This window comes from Seriola dumerili, unplaced genomic scaffold (assembly GCF_002260705.1).
Source record: "Seriola dumerili isolate Sdu_G_001 unplaced genomic scaffold, Sdu_1.0 BDQW01000056.1, whole genome shotgun sequence".
Lineage (NCBI taxonomy): Eukaryota > Metazoa > Chordata > Actinopteri > Carangiformes > Carangidae > Seriola > Seriola dumerili.
The window spans coordinates 4,895,860-4,922,596 of record NW_019174311.1 but is presented as its reverse complement, the minus strand read 5'-3'; the positions used below and the strand labels follow the sequence as shown (position 1 = coordinate 4,922,596).

The 26,737-nt window shown below is 40.8% G+C and overlaps 1 protein-coding gene across 4 annotated transcripts; it reads left to right on the top strand.

Annotated features, from left to right (window-relative positions):
- The first annotated feature begins 27 nt into the window (after nucleotides 1–27).
- slc16a4 (solute carrier family 16 member 4) lies at nucleotides 28–25,846 on the top strand. 4 transcript variants are annotated; one of them, XM_022741585.1, is made up of 11 exons: nucleotides 28–237; nucleotides 637–710; nucleotides 5,643–5,778; nucleotides 11,282–11,414; nucleotides 11,794–11,926; nucleotides 12,071–12,214; nucleotides 12,445–12,606; nucleotides 12,761–13,411; nucleotides 18,701–18,912; nucleotides 22,760–22,849; nucleotides 24,603–25,846. In XM_022741585.1, the coding sequence occupies exons 4-11, from the start codon at nucleotides 11,298–11,300 to the stop codon at nucleotides 24,918–24,920; spliced, it is 1,827 nt and encodes a 608-aa protein (XP_022597306.1). In that variant the 5' UTR covers nucleotides 28–237; nucleotides 637–710; nucleotides 5,643–5,778; nucleotides 11,282–11,297; the 3' UTR covers nucleotides 24,921–25,846. The 4 variants fall into 4 exon arrangements, with proteins under 4 accessions (XP_022597306.1, XP_022597305.1, XP_022597304.1 ...); XM_022741584.1 differs by having other exon boundaries at nucleotides 634–710; XM_022741583.1 differs by lacking the exons at nucleotides 28–237; nucleotides 637–710 and adding an exon at nucleotides 5,460–5,564.
- Nucleotides 25,847–26,737: the final 891 nt, after the last annotated feature.

Genomic DNA, 26,737 nt, shown 5'->3' with positions numbered 1-26,737 from the left:
CAGCGATGTTGAGGCTGAGATATGAGATGCAACTGAGAGTGGCCCGCTCATAGAGGCAAAGTTATGGCACAGTCATCATCGGAAGAAGAGGTCCCGCAGCAATTTCTCTCTGCCACAAAGTCCTCCGCTGGTGACGCGCAAGCATTTCTGGGACGCACAACACCGGAGCGAGAAAACCCCAAATTAAACTAATTGAAATCGGTGCAGAAGAGCGTCGAGGACAGAAAGAGATTTCAGGTATGTGCTTCATGTTTTTAATTTTTTTTTTTTTTTTTTTTGGCACATTTATGAGAGTCTGCAGCTTTCAGCTAATTAACCGTTTTAAATATGAGATGACACAGATTTTACATTTGATGAAGCTATAATTCATTTTCATTATTGGTGAACTATTTCCTTCAAACCTTTCACATCACACTAAAGTTATGCCCTAAACTGTTATCCTCTGTGACACCCCCCCACCCACCCCCCCACCCCCCAAAGTTATTCTGGGCTTTAAAACTTTTCACCCACATTGTGTCAGTGCAGGTTTGTGCCTCTTTTTGTCCGATGGCACCCAGATGACATCTTCTTGAAATTCACTGCAGAAGTGTCAGTGTGCCTGAATTCTGAACGAGCCTTTTCTTGCCTCCCCAGCAGAGTTGAGTTGAGTGAGGGGCACAATGCAACAGGCCTGTGAAGTGAAGATAAGAACTGGCTCACAGCAACACACCGTAAGACCTCCCTGTTTTCTCCTCACGGTAATACGGTTTTGTGTGTGCCTCCGTTGGACTAAGCCAAAAGCTTTCAGCTAAACACCCTGCATTTACTACATAAGCTCACAATTCCTCAGGACTGATGCCTGTGTGGCTTCCCCCTCAGAGCTCAATGTGGAGGCCAGGCTGTGGTCACAGTTGGAGCCTCTGGGTTGTGACTCTTGATAGATAAAATAGTTAGGCAGACAGAAAATCATGAAGAAGAGGGTCAGGGACACAGCTGGCCACGAACTTCATTAGATGGTGATATTTGGTTGAATGCAGGCTGTGACGTCATGCGACCAGAACTCATAGCTAGGACAGCATATAATGAAGAATACTGATGACAACTGAGGTTGATATTTTGTTGGTTTTAATTTGTGTTCTTCACCAAAACCCAACATCTACCACACATGGGAGAAGGTTGCCTTTAAGGCTTTCTGCTAGAGTGGTTTTCAGTTAGAAAGGCAACCTAACCAAGTAGATTTGTTGACCAAATAGCCACTCAAAACTGAAAATCTAAATAAAAGAAAAACTGAAAATAATAAGCTAACAAAGTCAAGCAGGACATGAACCCTGGTATCCAGAGTGACAGTCCTATGTTTGACCCATTCACCCACCACAACTATCTCTTTGTTGTCTTTGTAGTGGGCCTACCTTCTGCCAGAAAGCATTTCTGGCTTTCTGCCAGCAGGGTTTTCTGGCGGAAAGGCTTGAAGGCAAACTTCTCCCAGAACTACGTCTTCCACGCGTCTCGTGCCAACGCCGTCTTGAAAAACAAAGTACCAACATTCTAGTTGGGAGCAAAACCCGACGTCTGCGAAATGTCACAATGTCAATCAGCCAACGCTGGGTTGTGACATCAACCCGATTTTCATTTCCAGCCAAAATGTAATGTCTGTCCAGCGTCTTTCTGAAGAGAAAGTTACTTGGAAAAATACGGTTTGAAAAACTGAAGTTGATATTTTCATGTCTCTGTAACGTAGCGGCCTGAGGTTTTTCTGTCCATCTGCCCATATGTACGCACAGGTCCGTCTGTCCCATTCTCATGAAGGCGATATGTCAGTTACGCCTTGAGGAAATTTCTTAAGCTTTGGCTGTCAAAGGTCAAAGGTCAAGGTCACAAGGACCACACAAAACACCCTTTTGGCCATAACTTTAGAATGCACAGACTAATTAACTGCAACTGGACCGGTTGGTGGAGGCATGCATGTTTTTAGAGTATCACTATTTTCTTCACTTCATCAGTATTGTAGAGCCGTAATGAAATGCCATTTCTTTCAAAAGAGCAGTTCAGCTTAAGAAATAGTTCGGCTATCAATGCATAATCTTATGCTCTTATGTTATTGGGAGGGTTTGAAAATGCAGAATTTCCAGATATTTACTTTGTAGGTAAAAGTGTATCTTCTTGGCTTTTAACTGTAACTGCAGTACTCCTGCTATGACCCCAGGAACACTTTACGCAACTGTCCTGTTAGGATTAAAATAAACACTTGTACAACTCTGCAGGAGATTTGAACGGGGCTTTTCATCACTGTGAGAGTGAACTTTTAAAGTCTGCAAGCATAGTAAGACTATGGAGAGACCTCATGGATGCAGCAGTGGGAGTTGTATAACTTTACCAAGTATTGCTCTGCGGTCATACTATGATCCGCGTATAAAGGATCTACTATTACAGTGACGTCAGCAGATGTGATGTCATGTGTATTCTCAAATTATCCCTTTTTTTTTCAGACTTTTACACAATGCAAAACTTTTCTTTTTTTGCATTTCGACTGAGATGTGTGACTGTCTTGGAAGAGGGACATCACAACTCGTTTGAGCCACGTTCACTATCATGAACTTGATTGTCTTGTCGTACTTATCAGACCTTTCTTTACAGCCTTTTAAAGAATGAAGTTGTGCAGCCTTAGAAGTATCTTACAGGAAGACATGCCTGTGCAGATGTTTTGTCAACTCTAATCTTAAAACTGATGAAAGCATTCATTGATTTGTCCATCAGTGTCTGTGCTGTGTGCCAGTGTCAGGAGCAGTTCATGTCAAAACAATGATGGGCATGGCATTGTTGCATTGCTCAAACCACAGATTCTCCTTTTAAGGTATATGTATATGTTTTTTGGCAAAGGTCTTGCTGTGTACTAAACTAAAACAGGACGTGTCACAGCAGGACAATTGTTGACTCTAAACCAGTAGAACAGGGTGAGAATGTTTCTTAAAGCACAGTCATGGAAGATGGGGTGGGGTGGGGTGGGTTCTCCTGCTTTCTGCAGGTGTCCATGCTTTCCTCCTCACTGAGGATGTAGCAAGAGCTCAAAAGTCAGCATCAAAGGGACCTGTGGCTAATTTGATGCTTTTCATTATTATTTTCATTGGTTGTTGTGATTCTTTATCCCTTCAGGCAACATTTTTTAAATGTATACCTCTATAAAGAGTATGTACGTCAATAGAGACATCTAATAGCTGGGATTGGTTTCTGGATGAGTCATTTGACATTTGCCTTATAATAATGAGGTGAGGAACCTCCTAATTAGGTCTTGGGGATGTCTGTGTGTGAGGGGTCAGCTTGAGCCTGGTGAGATGTATTCAGAGCAGCTATTACAACTTTTTTTATTGTAATGCCAATGCAATGCACACCACATAATTATAACCCCTGCCCTATTTGTCCACGTCAATCAAGCAATGAATCAAACTTAATTTGTGTAGCACCTTTCATGGAGGTGCAGTTCAAAGTGCTTCAAAGAAGACTGATATTAATAAAGAAAAAAGGAAAATCAAGTAAGAAAGCTGAGAATTAGATACAATTAAATAGATTTAAAAAAGCTATAAAACCTTTAAGAAACATTAAACATAAGAAAATTTTGTTTGTTGGTTTTGTTTGTTTGTCAGCAGGATTATGCAAAAGGTACTGAACCAATTTTCACCAAACTTGGTAGAGGGATGGGGCAGGGGCCAGGGAAGAACCCATTCATTTTAAAGGGGTGAATCCAGGAATTTCTTTTTATCACTTTCCTTTAACATGGTGAGATAGGGCATTTTTTGATTCTCTCGTCAATTTCTCAGGAAATAATTTATAGATCTTGATGTAAAAAGTCAGACATATTATTGGTGTTGAGATGACTCTGTACAATTTGGTGCAGATCCAGATTCCAGATAATAATCTAGATATAAGATTACATATAATAGATTACACGGTTACATATAAGGATATAAGAACATGTTCATGTGACTGTTGTAATAACCAGCCTAAAGCCCAGTTCAACTTTTCTCTGACTTTCTGTCATTACTAGGCATCTTTTAGTAATTAAATGTGATTGTCATTGTTTCTCATTGTAAATGGAAACACAGAGAGGGAGGAAGCAGAGTGCAACATTCTTCTCAGTGCTGCACATCTGTAGATTCACACTGCTGACTGAAGCACTATTGCTGCATCACAGTGCAGGGGCTTGCTTCTCCGCATTTGCTGACCCGATACGTTAGCAGTCATCACTCCGTTGTAAATATCTCACGTAATAAATAAGCTATGCAAAGTCACACATAAACTTTAAGGATGCCAGATATTTCCCTTAAGAGTTGGCAGAGAACAAGAAACAGAATTAAAAGAGAGTGAATAATTGACTTATATTCATGTGATGCCCAGAAATGGATGATGTTGCTCTGTAACTGCTGGAATGTGTAAATGAGTAATGCTTTAACAATAATGATATGATAATAAGCTTTATTTATATAGAACCTTTCAAAACACAGTTACAAAGTGCTTTGCAAGACAAGATGAAATTGACGATGACCAACAAAAAAAGAATGATTAAAAAAAAACATTTAAAAACAGTCCAAAGTTTTACAGTGGGGTGGGGGGGTGGGGTGGTGGGGGTGGTGGTGGTGGGGGGGTTAAGTACTAGAACTTTACAACTTGGCGGCAATCTGAGGTCATTTCCACTCACAAACTTCAGTTGCCATGAAATCTTGTACAGACATTCGTGGTCTTGAAAAAAATGAGTCCTCTTATGACATAATATACATGTAAAACTAGTGACATTTCTACTTTGTGTTTAGCGCTAATCAGCAGATGTTAGCATCCTAGCATGCTAAACTAAGATATTGGATATGATAAACATTATACTTTGTGAACATCAGCATGTTAGCATTGTCCCTGTGAGCATGCTGACATGAGCTTTTAGTGCATAGCACTGCCTTCACCACTTAACTACAGCCTGACCGAGCCTCTAGCATGGCTGTGGTCTTTTAGTCTTGATTCATTTACAAGTTGAATGAGACCGACTTGACTGTACCACTTGTGTTGTTCTCATTTGTGGAGGAGATGCAGATCCAGTCTGGCCATCAGGTCCTCTGCAGGTCCTTCTATCATACGTTCTTTGAAGGTTCCTGCGTCTGAATTGGGATGCATTGTTGCACTAGTCACATTGCAGGACGTGCAATGTGTAGTGACGCACATTAACTCAAACATGTCACGCTACAACTTTCTTGCTGCTTGATACAAAAGGAAAACTCGCACGGTTGTTATTTTTCATGACTCATCTACAAGAGAAATCTGTCTGATCATTTACTCTGATTCAAAGGTTCTTGGATACACAGAGTTTGTTGATAGTCTGTGACATGCAGACTCTGCATGTCATGTCTGTGACATGCAGAGTCTGCATGTCACAGTGAACCACCAATCTCAATCAATCATTCTTGATCATTTTATCAGCAAACCAAAGCAGGCCCCATCCCCGCAAATGATCACAATCCAGTTTTGAATAAAACACGTCCATTTCTGTATTGGTCCGGGTTAGGGATAGGGCTGTGGTCATTCTCTCGGAGCTTTCATCATATGAGGTGGGTGGGGTTTTATCTAAACACAGAAAAAGTTTTGTTTCTGTGCCTTCAGTTATCATTGTCCATTTCTTCTTGCAGGTGTAATGCTGATCTCGATGCAGCCATAGTTCCAAGTGCCCTTCAACCAACCTGAGGATGACACTCAGAGAATAGGACTTCTGACTTCATTCTTCACCTGCGGAGCCTTCAGCATTCTACCAAAACAGCATAAAAGGTAACTCATCAAACTGGTTCAGGCAAACAATCTCTGTGCTCTCTACAAGAGAAAAAGAAGGGTGGTGTCTGCACAGTTTTGGGGGATCAATCTATAACATGATGAATCTGATCTCCAAAGCTTGGTGTCGTTAGTTTCCACAACTGAAATGTGTGTGTGCATCTGTGTGGTACATATTGGCGTTGGGAAATGGCAACGTCACAGAGCAAACAAGACAAGAGATCGCTCGTATTCCAGGGTAAAAGACAAGGGACAAAATCCACAGCTCTTATTCTGTGGAAAAGTGCAATGTAAATCGGCTAAAGCTCCTACGAGGCGGCGGCCGTCTGAGGTATCTTTCAAAGTTACTGTCTTTGTAGAATACGTTTCTATCTCTTGAGTTGCAGGAGAAGGAAAAGTAGGACATTCTGGAAAATCCGCTCTTGATTTTTCTGACTGTGATTGCTGAAGTCTCGTATTAACTTCAGCTGAACATTATAACTGCGGATATTGTCTCCCATCATGTAATGGAACTGTATTAGTAAATGATTTCTTCCCATGAGGAACAATTAGAGCGACCAAACGCTGCCTCCATGTAGACATGGGCATGTGGGTAAAATTGACTCAAAAATATGTGAACCTATCAGTCCATCTGCCACAAACGTTTATGAGTATGTGAGAAAGCCTTAACTGTTAATGGAAATGCACGACTGTTGATAAAGTGAAATGAATTAGTCAAGTTGAAAGTTCATTATCAAAACAAAATTAAAAACAAATGTTCATTTTTAATGGTTGAAAGTGGATCATGGAGTGTTGAACAACCTAAAACTCAAAATGCTGCATCGCCTAAAAAATTGTAAACCCGTCTTCAGAATGTGAATTGTCTCTTGTTTCTATGAAATAAAAGTCAAATTGCATTTGCCTCAAGGGCAGGATTCTCCCAGGCTTGTTTTTTGCATGTTGTCTATTTTCCAATCTAGTTGGCTACTTTCCTTTCCAGCTCACATACTGTAGTTTCAGTGCAATTCTGATACGGTCCTGCCCACGATTCTTTGTCTTTAAAAGCGATCTTGCTCAATCCTAAATCTGCCTGAGCAGGTGTTGCCATAGCTTTTTTGTATTGACCTAAAAGGTACAATCTGTGATTGTAATATACATCCCATCAGTAAAGATCAGAGGTGGCACGTTAAAGGAAGCAGCAGTTTCTTTTTCAGATTCCTCATTCATTTCTCCCTCTGTGGTGGACAGTGGTTTTCTCTGTAGTGAACACTAGATTGGGACACTTATGATTTATCATCATTTTGGACAGAATTACTAGCAGAAAGTTGTTCACATTCCATGGATGTTCTTTTTTAACATTCTGCTTTCACATCTGTCTATAGTCAAACCTGCAGACTAACCAAACGAATACCCCCCCTCGCCCTTCTTGTTTTTGTTTTTTCACCTTCATTGAATAGGACAGTCTAGAGACAGACAGGAAACAGGGAGAGAGAGAGAGAGAGAGAGAGAGAGAGAGAGAGAGGGAGAGGGGGTATGACATGCAACACAGGTCCCCAGCTGGAATCGAAATTAAAGTTTCCCCGTGTTGTTTATCTCACGGATGCACAAGAAGACCCGATACAAAGGCAAATGATTTTACACTGTTCCACTGATCAGAAGTTGGAGATAACACACCAAGATATACAGCAATGTACCAGCAAAGGCAGTGAAGAGGAAGACAAAAACGCTAGTAAGCGCAGATGTAAACAACACTGGATTTAACATACTTAAAAAAATCTGGTCTGCAAATGTTTTATGAGGAAGAAAATGCACTCAACATTTGTGACAGCTCAAGGATACACACAATGAGCTTGTGTGAGTAACGCTGAAAGTAAAATTAAGTTTTGTTTGTTTACAAGAAAACTCCACATGGTACCTTTAAGACTGCTGTTTTCAGTTTGCTCAGTCCAGGCTTCATGCACAGACTCGGACTCATAAATCAGACTTTCAGAAGGAGGAGGTGAACGGATCTGTGAGTAGTTTCTCATTGGTTGTTGTGATTCTTTTTCCCTGCAGACAACATTTTTTTTTTAAATTTATACCTCTATAAACAGTATGTAGGTCAAATAGAGACAGATTTTGGAGAATATTATTCACTAAGTAGCCTTACTAAAAATCTAATATTATACTAGATGCACAATGTAAAATTTGGAGAGAGAATGTGCAGCTGGAAGTGTGCGGTAACGTGGTGTTAATACCTGACTACAAAGTGCTGATCTCCAATCCGCCATCGCTCCAACCCTCAGACCCCCGGCACATTTACAAACATGCACTCAAACACACTCTGAGGACAACTTGTGAACAGCACATGGGGAAATACTTTCCTCGCAATACACTGGCCCAATTCATTCCCCTTTTAATCCGCTCTCTGCTCTCTGCCTAATTTGGTCTTGGCTTCTTATTACAGGTTTACTATGCCCTCTCCTCCAGTGTTGTTCAAAGTCTTTAACACTTTGCAGCGTCTGAGTGGGAGTACAGGTTATGTGAGAAATAAAAACAAATAACATAAGTATTTGTAAGGCTAAGCACCATTTAAGACAAGTGAGGAACAGTATACATACAGTATATATTTTTGTGGTTTTCGTGAGCTGACTCTAGGATGGTAAATGATAAAGACACACAACATGTGTGGTAAATAGCTGAGTTTGCCAATTGCAGTCAACATGGCTGTTAAAGGCGTCAGACTCTCTTGCTCAAGCGTTGCCTCTGTTTGCTCTTGTGGTTCATCTCTGACCCCAGCACTCCCCCCTGCATCCAGCTGTGGGTTCCCCATAGAGAGCTTCAAAAGTTTCATTTTATAAAATATTAATATTGACTAGTGTTTGTTTGACACTGTTGAAGCTCATATACAAAGTATTGCTTGCTTCTTTTTTCAAGAACGCTAATCAACACAAGTCTAAGACATGGGAGGGGGATTCTTTGGCAATATGTTGCATGAACGGCTCCAAGTATCTCAAGGTCTCATGTTGCCTGCTGGGGAAAACCAAGTCAAACTGCAATACACTTGACACATTTGACAGAAGCCTAAGCAGGTAGCTCCTAAATCACCTCTCAACAGGAGCACAGGTGCATTTCACAAAACTGTAGTCTTGGGGCTTAAGTCTTAAAGTTCCTCTGAAGGCATGTTTGTAAAAATCCTCGCTATGATCAATATTTTTGCTTAACAGGGTTTTTCACGTTTAAAAAGTGAAGGAAAAAAAAAGAAAACTGGGGCTAGAAGCTGATCTACTCTTACTTCCTGAGAAATCTGGTTCAAGCTTGTTTTTCACCCACCATCACTGCTTGCCTTAAGTTGACAGGTGAGAGAAGAATGCATATCAAAATGGTTAGTGAGGAAACTCACAGCCACATGCTTGAGCCTCAGTCAGACTCAGACCCAGAGTTTGTTGAGGAGTGAGGAGTTTGTTGTGACCAAAATCAGCAACTAGAAGACGTATCAGAGCCGTAAGCGTAGTTATTTATTTTAGCTTGTAGCTGGCAGTGGCTGACACAGTGTTAGCGGCCGTGCTAATGCAAACTGTCACTCTCTGTACTGACAAGGTTTTGGTGAAAGAGCAGAGAGCATCAAGATGGTTAGTGTTACAGGAAACATCAGAGAGACTCAGCCACATGTTTGAGCCTCAGTCAGACCCAGACTCAGACGAGAAGTCTGTTGAGACCAGAATCAGAGACTGGCAGACGGATCGGAACGATTAGCGAAGTTAGCATCTTTGTTTGTTTGTTTTTTAATCATTTGTTTATTCTGTATGTTAGCTCATAATGTTTGTGCTTATGGAAACTCTCGCTCTCTGTACTGACAGGGTTTCGGTTTTAGTTCGCCCGTCCCCACACGTTGATGGGATTGGTTACTTAGGTTTGTGACGTGTGAAACCCTGGCTGTCTGAATCTGTTTTTATGAGACTGTCATAAAACGTCATATAGATGTTATAAGGTTTAAAACTTGATTTTCATCAGATCTTCATATCTTATTATCACTGCACTCAGTAATCAATCATTATTGCCAGTACAAACATAAAACTATATCATCTCATTGGCAATCAGTGCATTTTCATGCACTTGAATAACCTGTTTATTCTGATTTCTACAGTGACTTGACTTTGTAAACGTAAACCTGATTTACTTTAAGGTTCCCTGTGGAGCTTTTTTTCACTCTTCCTACGTGCATCCTTGAGGCTTCATGAATGTGTGGGTGCATTTGCTTATATAGGAGCTGATTTCGGGACTAATTTGAAATCTGCATTGTTAACATCAATGTCTACCACTTAGAAGTCTTCTTCCCTGTTTGTGTTAGCACATTGTTACATTATGGCTACCAGCTGTTGCATCACATGTGCATGACAAAGGGGGAGTGTCTTCAAGTCCTATTTAAAATAATTAAACCCCAAATCAGACCAGAACAACAATGTAAGTAGATTTGAGCAAGTCAGCCATGTTTTAGACTGTGTGGTTTGGAGTTGTTCAAACGTTGCTTGCTAGAAACAGGTTTACTGAGTCTGGAAGTTTTATGAGCATTTCTAGGTTCTCTGAAAAGTTATCCTGATAACCGTATAACTGCTTCCCAGAACAGCCCCAGGGTTTTTCGGTTCACAAGTTAAATTATCACGAGGTTAAAACATCATCATAAAGCAAACTTTAGCCCATCATAAACAGAACATACTGTTACGTGCTGACAGGGAGCTTCGAGATACACATTTAAATTAAATATTTGCACCTGCTGTGACATAGATGCACTTAATGTAAACACTGCTGAGACATTCAGTCCTGCGCAGGAGCTGTAATAAGAGCAAAAGAGGTGGAAAAGTAACCAGGCGTAGCTGTACTGTAACTGGCCTGTTTCACAGCTCAGTGACTTAACAAGCATTACTGTCTGTCGTCAGAAAGGATCATTCTGTCCCGTGGCATGATGACACCACATTAATGTCAAATATCAGTCAAACACATTGAATGGTTCAAAATGATTTGATTAAGTTGTTGTCTGCAGTTTACAGGTTTTACAGGTAGGTTACTTGAAGCACAAGTAACCTACCTGTAAAAGGGAGAAGAGTTTTTGTTTTTTGATACTTAAACCTTGAGAAAGAACCTGCTTGTCCTGTTTCTTCAAAAACTAAAAAATGCTACATACTGCTAATGTTGGGGAAACCAAGAGATGGAGATTCACTCACAGACAACGAACAATCAGAATTTATTGTCCTTAAAGTGCAACAGAAAAAAGTTAGAAAATTTAAAAAAAAAAAATAGATATGGATTTAACACTTAAACACACATTAGTTACTGTGTGACTTTGTGGCAAACATTTTATATAATGAATCCTGAACATTACCCTAAAATGCTGTTCCATTCGTGTTTGTATCCATGTTACCTGTGTGAAGATATGTCCTGAATTTTAGTGTATTGTTATGGCCTGCAGTCACATGAATGATCCTGATTACCCAGCCTATGTAGCTTTAAAGTTATTTGTATTATTTGCCCTTTTTTTTTCTCCTAGTGAAACCAAGGCAGCCATGAACCTGTTCAGGAAGGATGCCATGAGCACAAAGAAGGAGAAGGAGAAAGAGATCCAATATGAGGACCCTCCAGATGGAGGATGGGGCTGGATGGTGGTGCTGCATTGCTTCCTGGTATGTCCACCTCAGCTGTTTCTGATAATCTCTCATTTCTGTGGTAATGTTATTATTATCATGTGTTTATTAATATGATGGTTTTTTAAATATTGTTTTTATATTATAATAACTTATAGAAAATATGGGATTATTGAACTTTTGCACATATTTCTTTCAGCACTATATGCAATGGATGTTTTGCTGAACTGGAAACACGCAAATATTTCACAGCACACTTCTCGCACTACAATATTTGTGCCACTGCATTTCTTGATAATACTGGATATAATATTTCCATGTGTCCAAATGTGACATAACAACATGAGAGAAAAATGTGCTGTGTCTACTTCACGGACAGCACTGATTTGTTTCCCATTATTTTCATGTGTGTGTTCAGGTAAATGTCCTAGTGATGGGAACACTGAAGAGCTTCGGGATCTTCTTCGTGGCCTTCCAAGATGAGTTTGGAGGCTCGGCAGAGAGCATCAGTTGGATCGGCTCCATCATGTCGAGTCTGCGCCTGTCTGGAGGTACGATGTCTGCGTCATCTATCTAGCTCTGAGTCCATAGATTAGATGTAAAGATACTTTTTACACTTAGGTATTGAATGGCAGAAAATGAGGAACGTTTGTTGATCCTACACCTTTGTGCTTCCTCTCCCGTATCTTCTGTAGCACCCATTGCCTCTGTGGCCTGTGCCAAGCTGGGAGCCAGGGTGACCTCCATCGCCGGGGCAGTGCTGGTTAGCGGAGGCTTCCTCATGAGTATTTTCGCCAACAGCGTGGTGTTCCTCTACATCAGCATGGGAGTGATAGTTGGTGAGTAGAAACGTGCGGTAAGCCAAAAAACCTCAGTGAGACTCAAACTTGCTGTTTCCATGATGACTCCGAAACCACAAAGCAAAGCCAAGGTCTTTCTCTGCATGCCTCATGCAGAGAAGAGAAAGTCATTCACAACCAATCATCTCCTCAAGGTGATGGCCTCCATCACCCACATTCCTGTGACTGACACAGTGTTTGATAATGATAACCTTCTCTCCTCCTCATAGGAATGGGTTTTGCACTACTATACCAGTCCTTCTCAGTGGTCACAGCCCTGTACTTTCGAAAGAGGTTAGCAACAGCGTATGCAATCGGGCGTTCTGGGATGGGTTTGACCTTTGCCCTCGCCCCGTTCACTCAGCTGCTCCTGGACCAATATGCTTGGCAAGGTAGGCCGGGCAAATCTCTTAGTGAGCAGGCTTAAGCATTTGTTTGATGTGTGAACATTGCATAATAAAGTATGTTTTCTGGTGTACTTCTGTTTTTTTTATGTGTGAGTGGAAGTACACATTTTGGGTCCTGAGCTGTCTTTGTCTCCCGCAGGTGCGATGCTGATTCTTGGGGGTCTCATGCTGAATCTGGTGGCCTCTGGGATGCTTCTGCGGCCCATCAACGTGAAGCCTCCCATGTCAAACGCTACCTCTTCTCCCATCCAAAAGAGTCCTGCTGTTTCCCTCAAGAGCTCCTCAGAGAAGGAATACACTAAGAGCTGCTTGAATGGCTCCTCTCATTTGTCTAATGGCATCTCCAAATCAGACTCATTCCCATCCTCTCCTCCCCCTCACAGGGACTCTGAGAACCTGGGGGGCCAATGTACTCAGGGAGCCCAGGACCAGTCAGTGAACCCTGAATTTACCAGACTGATCCTCAATGGTGTGAATGGCCATGAGCCTCACCATGACTTGGGTCAGTGTAAACCCACCGCTCCAGACAGCTCATTGGAGCTCAATGGCAGCATGAATGGGTCCACCATTGTTGGATTTCCCTCACATGCCAGCACACCCAGTGAGGTGACCGTCAAAAAAGCCAAAGTACTGGATTTCTCCTTGCTAAAGGACCCATTCTTTTGCATCTACACTTGGTCCTTGGTCTTCAGCCAGCTGGCCTATTTCATCCCCTATTTCCACCTGTCTGCCCGAGCCAGAACCCTGGGCATCGACGCCATGGATGCTTCGTTTATCATCTCTGTGGCAGGTGAGACACACGTTTATCAAAACTTCCTGTTTTTGTGTGTGTTTGTTATGATGATTATGGTGTTTTGGAAAATAGAGCCTATTTGCTCTCTTGACGAGGGTTATAAGAGAAGGTTGACACCACCATCATGTTTGTTGTGAGAAGGAGGATCTTGACAATGAAAACTCCAAAACTTTATTTTTAAAGATTAGTTTTTATTGCCATCATTAAGGTCATCAACAGCCAATCACACATAGAATATAGGTAATACAGCAGCAAGTGACAGAGATGTTATAGCGTGGCCTTCCAGGGGTCGGGTTCTGCTCAAACCAGCACTAGTTTGTTCAATGTTTGATCATATTGGAAATGAAATCAGTGGTAGATAGTTCTTCAGAACAGCTCCACTCAAAGGTGAAGTGAAAAGCCAGCTGTCATAGAGAACAAGAGGCACAATATCATTTAAGTATGGGGGTAATGGCACACATTTTTTAGACAGCCTCTCGTGGGAGATTGTCATAGTGTCGCACTCTGTCGTTCACAAGCAACGTGAAAGAAATAGTCAAGAGAGAGAATTTCACTGCTTCTCTCTCACCTGTGCACAGCTAATCATCAGGTGGTTGTGAATGTCAGACCGTCGATTTCAGAAATGTACTGAAATTGTCAAATGAAGTGCACCTAACTCAGCCGTCGGAAAAAGTGAGAGGGGAGGGGTTTTCCAAAGCTGTTCAATGACAAGCAGCTCTGAAGAAACCTACATGCTACTTAAAACAAGTTATCCGTAGAATCCTCTCAGCTCTCAAAGGGCATTTCAAGTTTTGAAAAACTGCAAAAATGTTGTCTCTATCATACAGTGTCCATGCACTGCTTTTATAATTCTTATTGAAATATTTAGAACTTTTGCAATATGCCACATCTGATAGAAGCACCTTTTTAAAAAAAAGACCTCTCCCTCTGGGTGAGTCAATTAGAGGCGCTGTACCCCTTCTGACTGTACACCAAATATGTTGATACAGTACCCACATCCAACACCAGCACCACCCCTCACCTGACTGCCAGCTCAGCAGTTTGATCAGTGTACCAGCACATGATCATAAACCAAACTCAGTCATTGCCACATGATTCACAGCACAAATTTATATCTTTTACATTAGACACCAGTTGTGCATTTGACACTGCCTGAAATTTGAAAAAAAAAAAAAAGAAAAACACTCCCACTCTTTATAAATCTGACAGACTCCTGACTGAACAGACAGCTGCCGCTTGTCTTTGAATGTGGCTTCCAGCAGGGATTTCACAGAGACTGTGAAGAGGGAGGTCCAGGTTTCTTTAAGACTGGGTTTAAGAGGCGATGCAAAAAAGTCCTCAGTCAACTTCTAGGCATTAATTATTTGTGAGCTGCTCAGACTCTGCAGTCTTATGTAATGAATGTGCTTACATAAAAGCTGAACTTTGGTCCACTGGCCAGGCTGGGTGGGTTCAGCAGTATGCCACTGATGGGGCCACTTCATATGAACAAAAAACAGCATTAACATTTTGACCACAGAGCACACGTGTGTGTAATTATTCAAGAGTGCTTGGTCAGGCTTTGTGAATAATTGAAATGCACCACATAGGGTTGTGCATTTATGAGTTACATGCTTCTGTTTTGTAACCTCTCCCTTAGTAATCAGTGCTCAGCAGATAAGATAGTATTTCCTTTGATTGAAGGTGTCTGGTAGATAATGATAATGACAGTTAAATGGTCTGAAACACATCTGTTATCACAAGCTCGAGGATGTAGTGGGTGTGAGAATGTTATTGTGATAGTAACATGAGAAGCTGCTGACATTTCATACATTTATTACATTTTTCTCGTCACATCTCTTCAATGTGGCATGACACCAGATTTGAATCATGTCACATTGAAGAATGCAAACTGATTGTTTGCATCACCGCTCTGTTTGGCTTTTGAAGACATATTTGTGGTGTTAGATTGTCTAAAAGGCTAATTATACATTTTGAAAAAAAAAAAAAAGAAAAAAATCTGTCATTGTGAAATATGGTATATAACCTGCCTGGGAAAATACAGTGTTTCCTTTGTCAGCATTGAGGCATCAGCAGCTGGACACCACCACTGCTGGACAATATGGGTAAAATTAGAGAAAGAGGTTTCAAGAAAACACTATGTCGAGAAAACACAGCTGGGATAAAACCATTTATGGATTGAGCCAAAACTATGATTGGGGTCAAGTAACACGGCAGTATAAGATTACAGGATGCTCTGAAGGCTCTTAAACCAAACTCTATGGAATCTCATCTATGCAGCTGTAACAAAAACCAGAGGATATAGATGTCTGATGAACTGTTGCTTTACTAAGATGAGCTCTGTGCCAGTGATCAGTGCCAGCGAGCAGCAAACAACACGTTTGTTCTGTCACATTCTCTGGTCATGTGCACTGTAATGAAAGAGAGACAGAGCTGGGGAGACGGGGTGCCACCCACACCACAAAGCCACCATCCCAGTATCCTGCTGTCCTTCTTTCCCCCGACCCAGCGCTTGTCATAGAGGCCCATTGACTGGGCCGGGCGAGGGAGGCCACTATCATCCGGGTCAGTCTGTTCGTCAACTCTCAGCCACCAACACTGGAGCTAACCGGAGTCGCTAAGCAACAGCTGACTGAGTAAAGTTGCTGGCACGGTGACAGGAGGGGTCCAGTTCTAAAGTGGCTGATACTTTGCAGAGGAGCACTGAGGCGGCAACACGTACAAAAGAGGAGGCAAGACAAGCCAGCAACAACCTCAGAGAAGCTGGGAAAACCAATATATGCCTTTTATAAACCTTTGCTTTAATCTAGTGACAAAATGTCCATCTTTGAAGAAAAGGGAATGGCATCTCTCCATGGCTCCCAACCCTCCCATGGTGTTAAATCCCAGAGGCATTCATATACGCCTTCTATACCTGCCAACGCTACAAACAGAAATGGACAGAACTAATAATGTTCCTGGTGCACTTGGCTTAAGGTGCTACTTGGAGAGGCCAAATTTAAACTGCATTGTGTTGAGTTTGAACAGGAACAGCTGCAGGCCTGGATGAACCTGCTGAGGCTAAAACACACAAACAAACTCATAACTCATCTGTATGCAAGCAGGGGACACCCCAGGACATTGTCGTGGGTCGCTAGAGGAGGACACATAAACACAGCACAGCTGCCTCTTGTCATCTTTCTAACCTCAGAGGAGAGAGAGACGCTGTAGAATCTGTTATGTAAGGAGAGCAGAGGTGTTCACTGGCGAGGCATTTCAATGTTTATTCATTTAGATTTCATCCATAGGCTTAAATGAAGATGTAGCCGATCATTTAATGCATCCATGTGTTGATTTATGTTGATAAATGTAACCTTTATTGACATATACTGTAAATATGCTTACTCTACTTGGCACAGGTACTGTATGCAAACTCATATTCAGCAGAATTCCCTTCTGTTTTGGGTTGAGGTTGAGCCTTTGCAGTTGTGTTGCAGAGGCTGAGCAAAGGATCAGTATATCTGATCCGCACAGAACCAGTTTGTTATATTGATCAGTGGCTAAGCGCCGCCTGCTTGTAGCTATTCCTGTGACAGTCAATACACCACTGCAGTTTCTGCATCATCTATCGCGTTCCAGTTGACCTCAGCAGAGAGCAGCACATATCTGCCCAGTCATCATAGTGGAGTAAACAATCAATCAGATGGGATGGAGTGCATAATGAGTTGTTTAGCCGTGTGTTGCCAGTGTCATACAGATGTTAACAGAAGAGTATGTTGCCTAGTGTTTCTGGTTAGGAACATTTTCGTTTCAGAGAGCATGGACGACAGGGACTCATCTAGACATCCCGTTTGATGCTAATGCAGACCTGTGTCGCTTTGCTTTTGAACATCATTCATCATTCTTTCACACACGTGCGCACGCACACACACACACACACACACACACACACACACGCACACACACACATCCTGGCTTTGTTTTTATTAAGCAGACAATAGCTGCATGATTTTAAAGGAACAAGATGTGGTATGCTCACACGTCCCTGCACAAATCTTTCATAGATTATTTCAGCTGCACTTAAATTGATGATGTATGATGTAAATAGAAAATTGCGAACCTTTGCAAAAAAAATCAATGCTCGGCGGACCAATGGTGTAACTTCATCAGGAACTCAGTTGTATCACTCCCACAGTCAGTCAGTTGCTCACAGACATTCGGGGATGTAGCGCTGGACTGATCTAACTGAACATATTTTTTCATATATTTTATTTAGTCTTACTTCTAGTGGTATATAGCCATGTAGATAGTTTTGGTTGTATTTACCCAAGTTTTGAAATTTGAGAGATTTCTTCTCACAACCCCAATACAATGGAAGTGACTGGAATTTGTTTGTGGTAAATTCCTTTCCTCACCAAGAGCTGTATCTAGTGGTTGAAAGCAATGTCAATGTTGACTCTTCTTTTGTCTCTATTTCTATCATGTCTTTTCTTCTACTGAAGTTAGCATGCTAACCAGCTAGCCCCGGCCTGGTCAGCCTGTTTTGTCACTGTAGCATCCAGTCTGCCCTTAAAAAGTAGTGCTGATGAGAGGGTGTATTATAACCTTTTGTGCTGTTAATGCAATGATGACTGAAGCTATTGGCAAGAGACCATCATCACCATTTGCTCCTGGCAAGAAACCTTGTTCATTGGCAGAGAAAAAATATATATATAGGCCCTTTAAAGAAATCAACATTGCTGTTGAATAATAATTGTTGTAATTTTTCAATTCTGTGACCACTTAAAATCTTTTGTCTTAAAATTGTGAATTACTCTGGTATCTGTACATCAGTGGATTTTTTTTTTCAAATTGAAGATGTCATTTCTTTTTATCTAAGGTGAAGAGAGCAGCTTTTTCCAGAGAGCAGCTGCTTGATAATACCTAAATATTTCATTGTACTGTATGTGTTCCCCAGGCTGCCTCTCTTCTCTTATTCCTTCCTTTTAAGAGATTGTTGGAAACATGACTGTATTTCAGCAGGATAATCCACTCAGTATCAATACTGCTTTTCCAGGGAGATTGTGTAGGATTTGTGTAGCCATATCAAATCCTTGTACTCATACTTCTTATTTTCACTCTCACCTTTCATCTTACTGCTCCTTTCACATTTTACTTTGAGTAAAATTATTTGTAATGTCACTTCGTCTTCCCTTGTTTCAACACATTTTCTATTGTTTTTGAAATTTAACTTCACTCTCATGCTTCACTCTGTCCCAGTTTCTTATCCACCCGTCCATCCACCTCACCTGTTTGCCTCTGTTGCAGGTATCACAGAGACCATCGCCCAGCTGGCGTCAGGCTGGGTGACAGACAGGAACCTGTTTCATAAATACCACTACCACAAAGCCTATCTGATCCTGTGTGGCCTAGTCAACCTGCTTTCCCCACTGGCAACCTCCTATATCCTGCTGATGGTTTATGCAGTCTTCTTTGCCGTCTTCTGTGGCGGCTACATGGCTCTGCTGCTGCCTGTTCTAGTAAGGAGAATATCTTATCTGAACATTGTTATGCATTTGTTCTCTCTTAAATCAGTCTCTCTCACTAGTTCACCAGGGTTGTCATTTTCAGCAATGCTTTATTACAGTAGTTTAGAATAATTTCCTAGAAAAGAACTGACATGGAGATGCAGTGGCTCCTGTTGCCACCATTTTATTTTCAAGAAAACAAACAAAATAATTAAAAAATTCCAGGATTACGGCTGCTGTGTAGATGTAAAATTATTGGCTGTTTCCTGAGAGGGCTAAATTGGTACTTACTGTAGGGTAAATGGAGACTGTGTTCATTTGGTACATCCAAATAGTTAACTCTAATTAACTGGTAGTGTAATCTGTAGTCCTAAATTCAGTGCGCAGCAGGTACGCTGAACATGCAATAAGCAAACAATTCAACATACAGTAATAAAGAATAAAGTTTTCACTAATACATAAAGACGAAGAGTCTACAGCCAAGCTAGCAGCTCTGTGAGGCTGTACAGTGTTGCTTTGAGCTAGATGCTAGCATGAGCATTCTAACATGCTAATGTATAATGTTTACCATATTCACCATCTTAGTTTAGCATGTTAGCATGCTAGCATTTGCTTCTTAGTAATAAAGACATGTACAGTTAAAGCAGATGGGAATGCCATTTGTTTTTCTGGTATTTGGTTATAAACCAAAGTATTGGAAAAATTGAAATTTTGACCTGATGATGCCAGTAGATGAAAAGTCAGAAGATCATCAAAGTGATTATAAGGCATTGTCCAGAGGTAATGAATTTGTGAAAAAATTTTTATGGAGATCCTTCCAATACTTGCAGAGACATTTTACCCAAAGCCTAATTAAGGGATTACCACAATCGTTAGGATCAGTTAGAAACCAAAAATGTCTGTACAAAATTTCATGACAATCCATCCAATAGTTGGCTAAAAATGAATGAATATATACTTTATACCATAGTATAAATAGATCGGTTCTTTCAAAGAAATTCCTCTAGAAAATAAACAACTGCTTATAATCTCAACAAACTAACTAAACTCTTTACTCCTTAAAACTAAACTTTTCAGTGATTAATTACATAATTCTTCTTAGGGATTTTGCTAATAAATTATTAGGAAATTACAGACCCATGAAATCGATCGTTATAATCGTTCAATTGTTCAATTGATCAGTTGTTGAAATATAGTCATGGTTTCTTTATGACATCACATTACAGGGCAGGGCAGAGAGTAAAAGTAATTCTGAACAGATTGAAAGTGAAAACTAGGTTTTAGAAAATCAATAAAGATTAGTGAGTACAGTTAAATGTTGCAGAATCTCTGGTACCCTCAGATAGTACCACAATGTGCTCTCTCAGTATCATTTGACTGTTAACACGATCCCACCAGCATCACACTCTCTGTATTATCAGTCGGTTGTTCATTTACCCTGGAAGACCCCACAGTATCAGACTCTATAATCTGGTGAATTCACAATAAGTGTATTTGTGTGTGGGGACCTTTGTACCATGTAAAGGTGAAGTGGCTTCATTACATCATGATGTCATGTACTCAAAGGGAAATATATCCTTGAAGCAGACCATTGGATTTATGTCTCAACTGCCGTTATGGGTGGAGCAACATATTAAGTCAGCGGGTATCCAATAACTTGAGGTCATATCACACCTGAAAACAAAAACATGTGGTGTGATTTCACTTGTGCGCTCGCAAAGGGAAAGACATGCCTCTAAGCCTAAATCATGACAAGTGTGAATATGAACAGAACTAGTTTGCTCCTTTAGTTAATCCAAGCCTGTCTCTGCCTGCTGCTGTAAATCAAGAGTTTCAAGAAGGAAGGCAGCTACTTGTTTACATCTCCTGAAACCTACGGTTATCTCACCTATTTTTAATGTGTTGACGGACGAGTATCAAAAGAACAATCTGCAATTCAAAAAAGGATTTACCCACTGCAAATATTTAAACCACAGGCCTGGAATCTGTTCCCAAACTCACTGACACAACATCTACACAACAACTAAATCTGAGTTGTTGATGTTTTCTTGCATCATTAATGTTTGAAAAGCAGTGAAATATACTTATATTTTCAGTGTTAGCAAGTTAATAAAGACACACTGTTGGTTATGAATCAGTAAGAAAACACACAGAGCCAAGTACTTTCAGTGTAATAAACCTAATGTATTTGTAATTTCCACAGTCTTGCCTTTCAATAAGACAAGAGGAGTGGTAACTACGGCAACAGTTGTTTACCAAAAGTGAACAGTAGATGTGGCGACTGCTGGAGATGTCACTGTAGTTAACCCAGAATTACCATACCACTACAAGTGTAGTGTGCATTGTTTCTTATATATATATTCATTGTTTCAAATATATATGGGTAGTTAACAAGACCTTTCGCTGTATTTCACTCATCATTGTATCACAAGAAGTTCATTAACAACAAATCAGAGACAGCAGGGTCCAAACGAGCGTTTAAATCATAATATTCAGGTCACATAATATTCACAAACACGTTTATTTTCTGATGACAATGACTTAAAAATAAATGTAATAAACAGAAAATCATTTTGACTCAATTTACAGATTTAACTATGGATCCCTTATTGCACAACACAAACTGCTTCTATAAAGAAATATGACTATTTGCATGTTCACAAACACCTTGGACCAAATGCTATCTTACTGAAAACATCAGGCGCTCTAGCCCCTGCACCTACCAGATGTAATGTTACACATTGCCAAGTGAATTCAGCTACTTGCAAAATTTTAGGACACAAAGTTATGTTTGACAATGGTAACATTAACCTCACCTAATGTATAAAAACACTCAAAGTGCCATCTGTGCACCAGAGACAGAATCAGCCATCTAGTTAGCAGATTTGCTGGTGGACTATATAATGCGTGAGACACCAAAGTAAAGGGAAGTCTGTCAGTATAGATTTAGTACTAACTGTTGTGTATTACAGAGCTAGTAAGAATCACTCATTTATCATTATTCTGTCTGACTGGCATTAATACCATAAGTGGAATAATTTGAATAATTTTGAAATGATTGATAAACAAGGCCCTGGTCTGTTGCTAGGGCAAATTTTTCTGTGTCAGTAATTATATGGGGATTGTTATAGTAAGTAGTATAGCCCACATAAAGGCTAAGACAGGAGGGACGTTTCTGTATCAGCTACCATTATAATATTCATAGCAATAACGTCCCTTGTTACATTGTGAAGAGGTTGTTAGCAGGTGTTACCAAGTCTCATATTTTAACAGTCCGCATGTTAACATTGTTGTCGCCCAAAATAAAAGCAGTGGCCAGTTTCCTCCACACAGCCAAGTACTTTCAGTATAATGAACCTAATGTATTTGTAATTTACACAGTCTCACCTTTCAATGAGCCAAGAGGAGTGGCAGCCACAGCCACTGAATATTATGTTTGAAATGTTTGGGACTTGCTGTCTCTGATTTGTTCTTAAGGAACTTCTTGTGGCATGATGATGAAGTAAATACAGCAAAAGTTCTTGATAAAGTAATTATGGGTTAATTACATAGACATTTCCAGCAGTTGCTACATCTATTGTGGTTACCACTCTTCTTGGCTCATTGAAAGGTAAGTACAGATATGTTAGGCTGTGTGGTATATAAATTAGCTTGCAGACAGGTAATCCATCAAGTTGAAATTGTTTTCTTTTCTTTTTTCTTAAACAGCCTACTTAATGTGTAACATGCTTTGGAAAATTTTGTGAAGTATAAGTGATCTGTATGGAGCTAAAACATACAAAACACTGGTTACTGGCATTCAGAAGTCCCAGTGTGTGAAGAGCTTCAGGCTGAATGTGCTGCTCTGCTCTGCAGGTAGATCTCGTGGGCTCGGAGAAACTCAACAACTCCATGGGCTTCTCCATGTTCTTTGTCGGTCTGGGTTGCCTTACGGGGCCTCCTTTGGCAGGTGAGTGGATAACATCATGGAAAACCTTTGGGAGTCACACATGTGCTAACCTACTTTTCCACATGCACACAATAACAAACACATACAGTGCATATGAACCACATGTGCATGGGACTGCAACCATGACGTTACTTCTCTTTAAATGATTTGTGACACAAAGGGCAAGGTGAAGTTTGTACGCATGTTTCTGTGTGTGTGTGTGTGTGTGTGTGTGTGTGTGTGTGTGTGTGTGTGTGTGTGTGTGTGTGTGTGTGTGTGTGTGTTGGCCCATAAGCTTCAAGTGGGGAGTAAGTGAGTAAAGGGGATCAGTGAAGGGGCTGATAATGAACATATATATTTTTTGGAGTGATGCTTCAGCACATATTTTCTCAGGACTTTGAATTCCTTGCTGTGCCTCCGAGCGTGTCTGCCTGTGTGTGCATGCAGCCACTATGGAGTGTGAAAACTGAAACGTGTAGGAGAAAAACAACCTATAGCTGGTGCCGCCCTCAATGCAGACTGGGATTTTGGGTTTGCTTTGACGAAAATTCAAACAGTGGTTTCTGTGTCAAATTTCATCCTGCCTACAAGCACGTCATGTGTTCATGGCAGGGTTTGAGTCACTTTGTTTAAGTGATGGCAGATTGCCTTTGTTATTCTTCGAGTGTTGTTTCTAATCTGGGGTCAGTTTTTTTGTTGCATCAGGTTGTTGCATATTCCTTCTATTGAAGTCTGACTTATTTAGATAAGCTAAAAAAATACCAGCACCATCAATCATCTGCTCGAAATAGGAACTGGTATGTGAACTAAACCTTTTTTCTCATATGGAACATGTCTCATCATGATAAACAAATATTCACCTACACTTGTGTGAAATCTTTCTAAGAAAAATAACTCCTCTTGCCCTTATTGCTAACATTTGGCCCCAGCTAAAGGGGGGGGGGGGGTTCCCTTGAACCTATTGACATGGTCCCTGCCCACTGTGTTGGGCAATCCCCTCAGAGCTTATGGATTTCGGGGTTGAAACGTGACTAATGACCCCCTTTAGGGTGGTACGGAAATAGCATGTGGCTCTGTTTACCATTCCTGTGGTTCAAGTAAGAAACTGATGTTAGGCAAACTGTGGTTCCTCCTTCAGGCCACAGGTTGTGATAACATCCCTGTCGTCCAGTTCCTCCCCTCAGGAGAGCCAACTGTTTGTTAACTGTCTCAGCAGCAGATGTATTGCGGTCATACCTGCTTTATATTTGTCTCACACCAATTCACCTGTCTGAAATGAAATGTCAATGTGGCTCATGTGAAGAAAACAAATAAGAGCACAGGAACAAAGGAAGCTTCGGTATGAAGTTACAGTACACTGCCACCTGCAGTATAGTTTACAATAGGGTCACGCATGCTAAACATGTGAGTCCTTACAATGCTCTGAAGTGACCTATGTTGAATAGGAAATGTAAAGAGTTTACCTTTAAGAGATTACATAACAATTATGAGGAAAACACGTGTCCTCCATAATTATTTTATAAAAAATTGTGTATGGAAATGCTAACACCACTTTTTTAATAATGTATGTATTATGTTAATATATAAGTAATGGCTTCATTTACTGATGTTTTATAAAGCAGTTATAAACTATTAAGAATGTTTGGTTTGCCAGGTTATGAAAAATATCTTCTGGTGGCATTGATTAATAATCATATCAAATAAATAAATAAAAGTTATGCAACGATGACCAGACAAACTCTTGAAGTGTTTCTGTGTTGTTGCTGTTTTGCAGGGTTCCTGTACGACTACACTCAGACTTACGACTGTTCTTTCTACCTGGCTGGGCTCTGCTATCTGCTCTCCTCCCTCTCCTTGTTCATGGAGCCGCTGGCTCGGCGCTGGAAAGCCAGGAAGAGATTGGATCAGACCAAGAGAGCAGAAAGCAGCTGTAAGACCAATGGCTGTTTCACCCCAGACCGCCTGCAGAACGGCGCTGTGTAGGAATGAAACCCAGGGAAGGCCTTCGATCTTGAACCAGCATGCTCATGACTTGCCGTGGGCCTGCATACCTTGGACCTTGGACTCCAGCTTAAAGTCGGGACCTAAGTGACCCTTAATGTCTGCAGGAGCGTGACATAGGCCGGGGAGAAGGAGAATATGACCACAGTAACATGATGTCTAAGAACATACAATAGTCAGGACGTTGGTGAATAAATGATTATGTTGAACTTTTAAAAAGCCAAAATTTTAGTGTTCTGCAGAATATTTTATCCCCTATTCTTGTACACGCATCAAAAACCGAAGACAAACCCCCTACAGGCCACATCCAGCACATTTTAGTATTAGCATCTTTGCTGCCATGACTTCTTGAGGTCTAATCTAATTCTGTTTTCCAACAATGCAACAACGACAAAAACACTCAGCTTTGCCGTAACATTTAATTGCTGGAAACTAAGCTATGCAGTTGAGCTGGCAACCCTGTCTTGAACTAATTTTTCTGACATTAATGGAGGCATATATCCATGAAGGAGAACTTTTCACCTGCTTTCCTTGGAAGCCTTTACCTGTATCTGTAAAACTGACATGCACTTTGGGCCAAGTTGTGACAATGCTGCATGACATTTTCACAGACCTTTAACTGCCATATAGTTAAGATACTGAGCAACCACACAATTGCAGCCTGCCTCTATGACACAATGTGTAATTTGCTCTACAGAGCCAAAAAGCAGTAATTGCTTCACTAGTATTTTGCCTCCGCACCAGCGTCAGCCAGGGCCGCTTTCAGGTTATCCGTCCTTCCCTTTCTCAAATTTGGCCCAAACATTCATTAAGCCTCAAGGAAGAAGATTGCGGTGGTCAAAGGTCAAAGGTCTCTGTGACTTCTCAAAACACAGTTTTGGCCATAACTCACAAATTCATACTCTAATTGTGACACAATCTAACACAAGTGTCTTAATAGGTTAAAATGATGAAGTGATGACATTTTATATCCAAATGGTCAAAGATCAACTTCACTGGAACATCATAATGTTCTGCAAAAACACTTCGGCCATTATTCAATGCTGTAACTGAGGAAGGAGAGACTGTGACCATGTGTCTTGCAGCTTGTCTGGTTGGCGGAGGCATACAAGCGCGAGGCGATAATTCTAGTCTCCCATTGAAATCATTGGGCAAAATGTTCAAAATTTGAACATTCCTGTCATCTTCAAACATTTTATGTTCCTCATCAACCCATTTCTACTTCACCCTAAATACTAACTTTTGTACTTTAACACATATGTTCAGCTTTTTAACACCTCTTACAGTTTTTCTGGAAGTTGAAGTGTGACGTTATAATGGCTGATGACACTGACCTCTGCCAACGGAGCATTCAAGGGAAGTGGGAACACAGACTAACCCTCCCAATTTATTTCACGCTTTTAAGCCCTTTACATGTAAACTGACTTTCACCTGTCACGCCTGAACTGAGAAATCAACTGCTTTCTGCTTACAGTGCACACACTTGAACTGTCTCCCGCACTTCCACTTCAACTAATTTTCAACTGCTGAAACTTCAGCAGCTTAGCAGCAGACACATTCCAACCGCTTTCAAGTGACATTTAAACTGCTTTCAGCATCTAACGCTTCGGCTGATTTTTACTCTTCAACTGTCCTAACTGACAATCACGGTCGTCATTTACAGTTTAATTTCAGCTTCCATTTGTATCACTGCAAATGACAATTCAACTGCTTTCACCTCTTGCAGCTGGCTGACGTTTCTGTTGGTTTCATGGCGAAGACATCAACTAGAGCTGCAGCTGTTTTCATGATTTCATGTCTTACTCCTCAGTCGCTTTCAGCGGTTACATACAAACTGACAACTCAGCTGCCTGCAGCCATTACACATCAACTGACTGCAGCTGCTGTTAGCTGAAACACTAACACCTC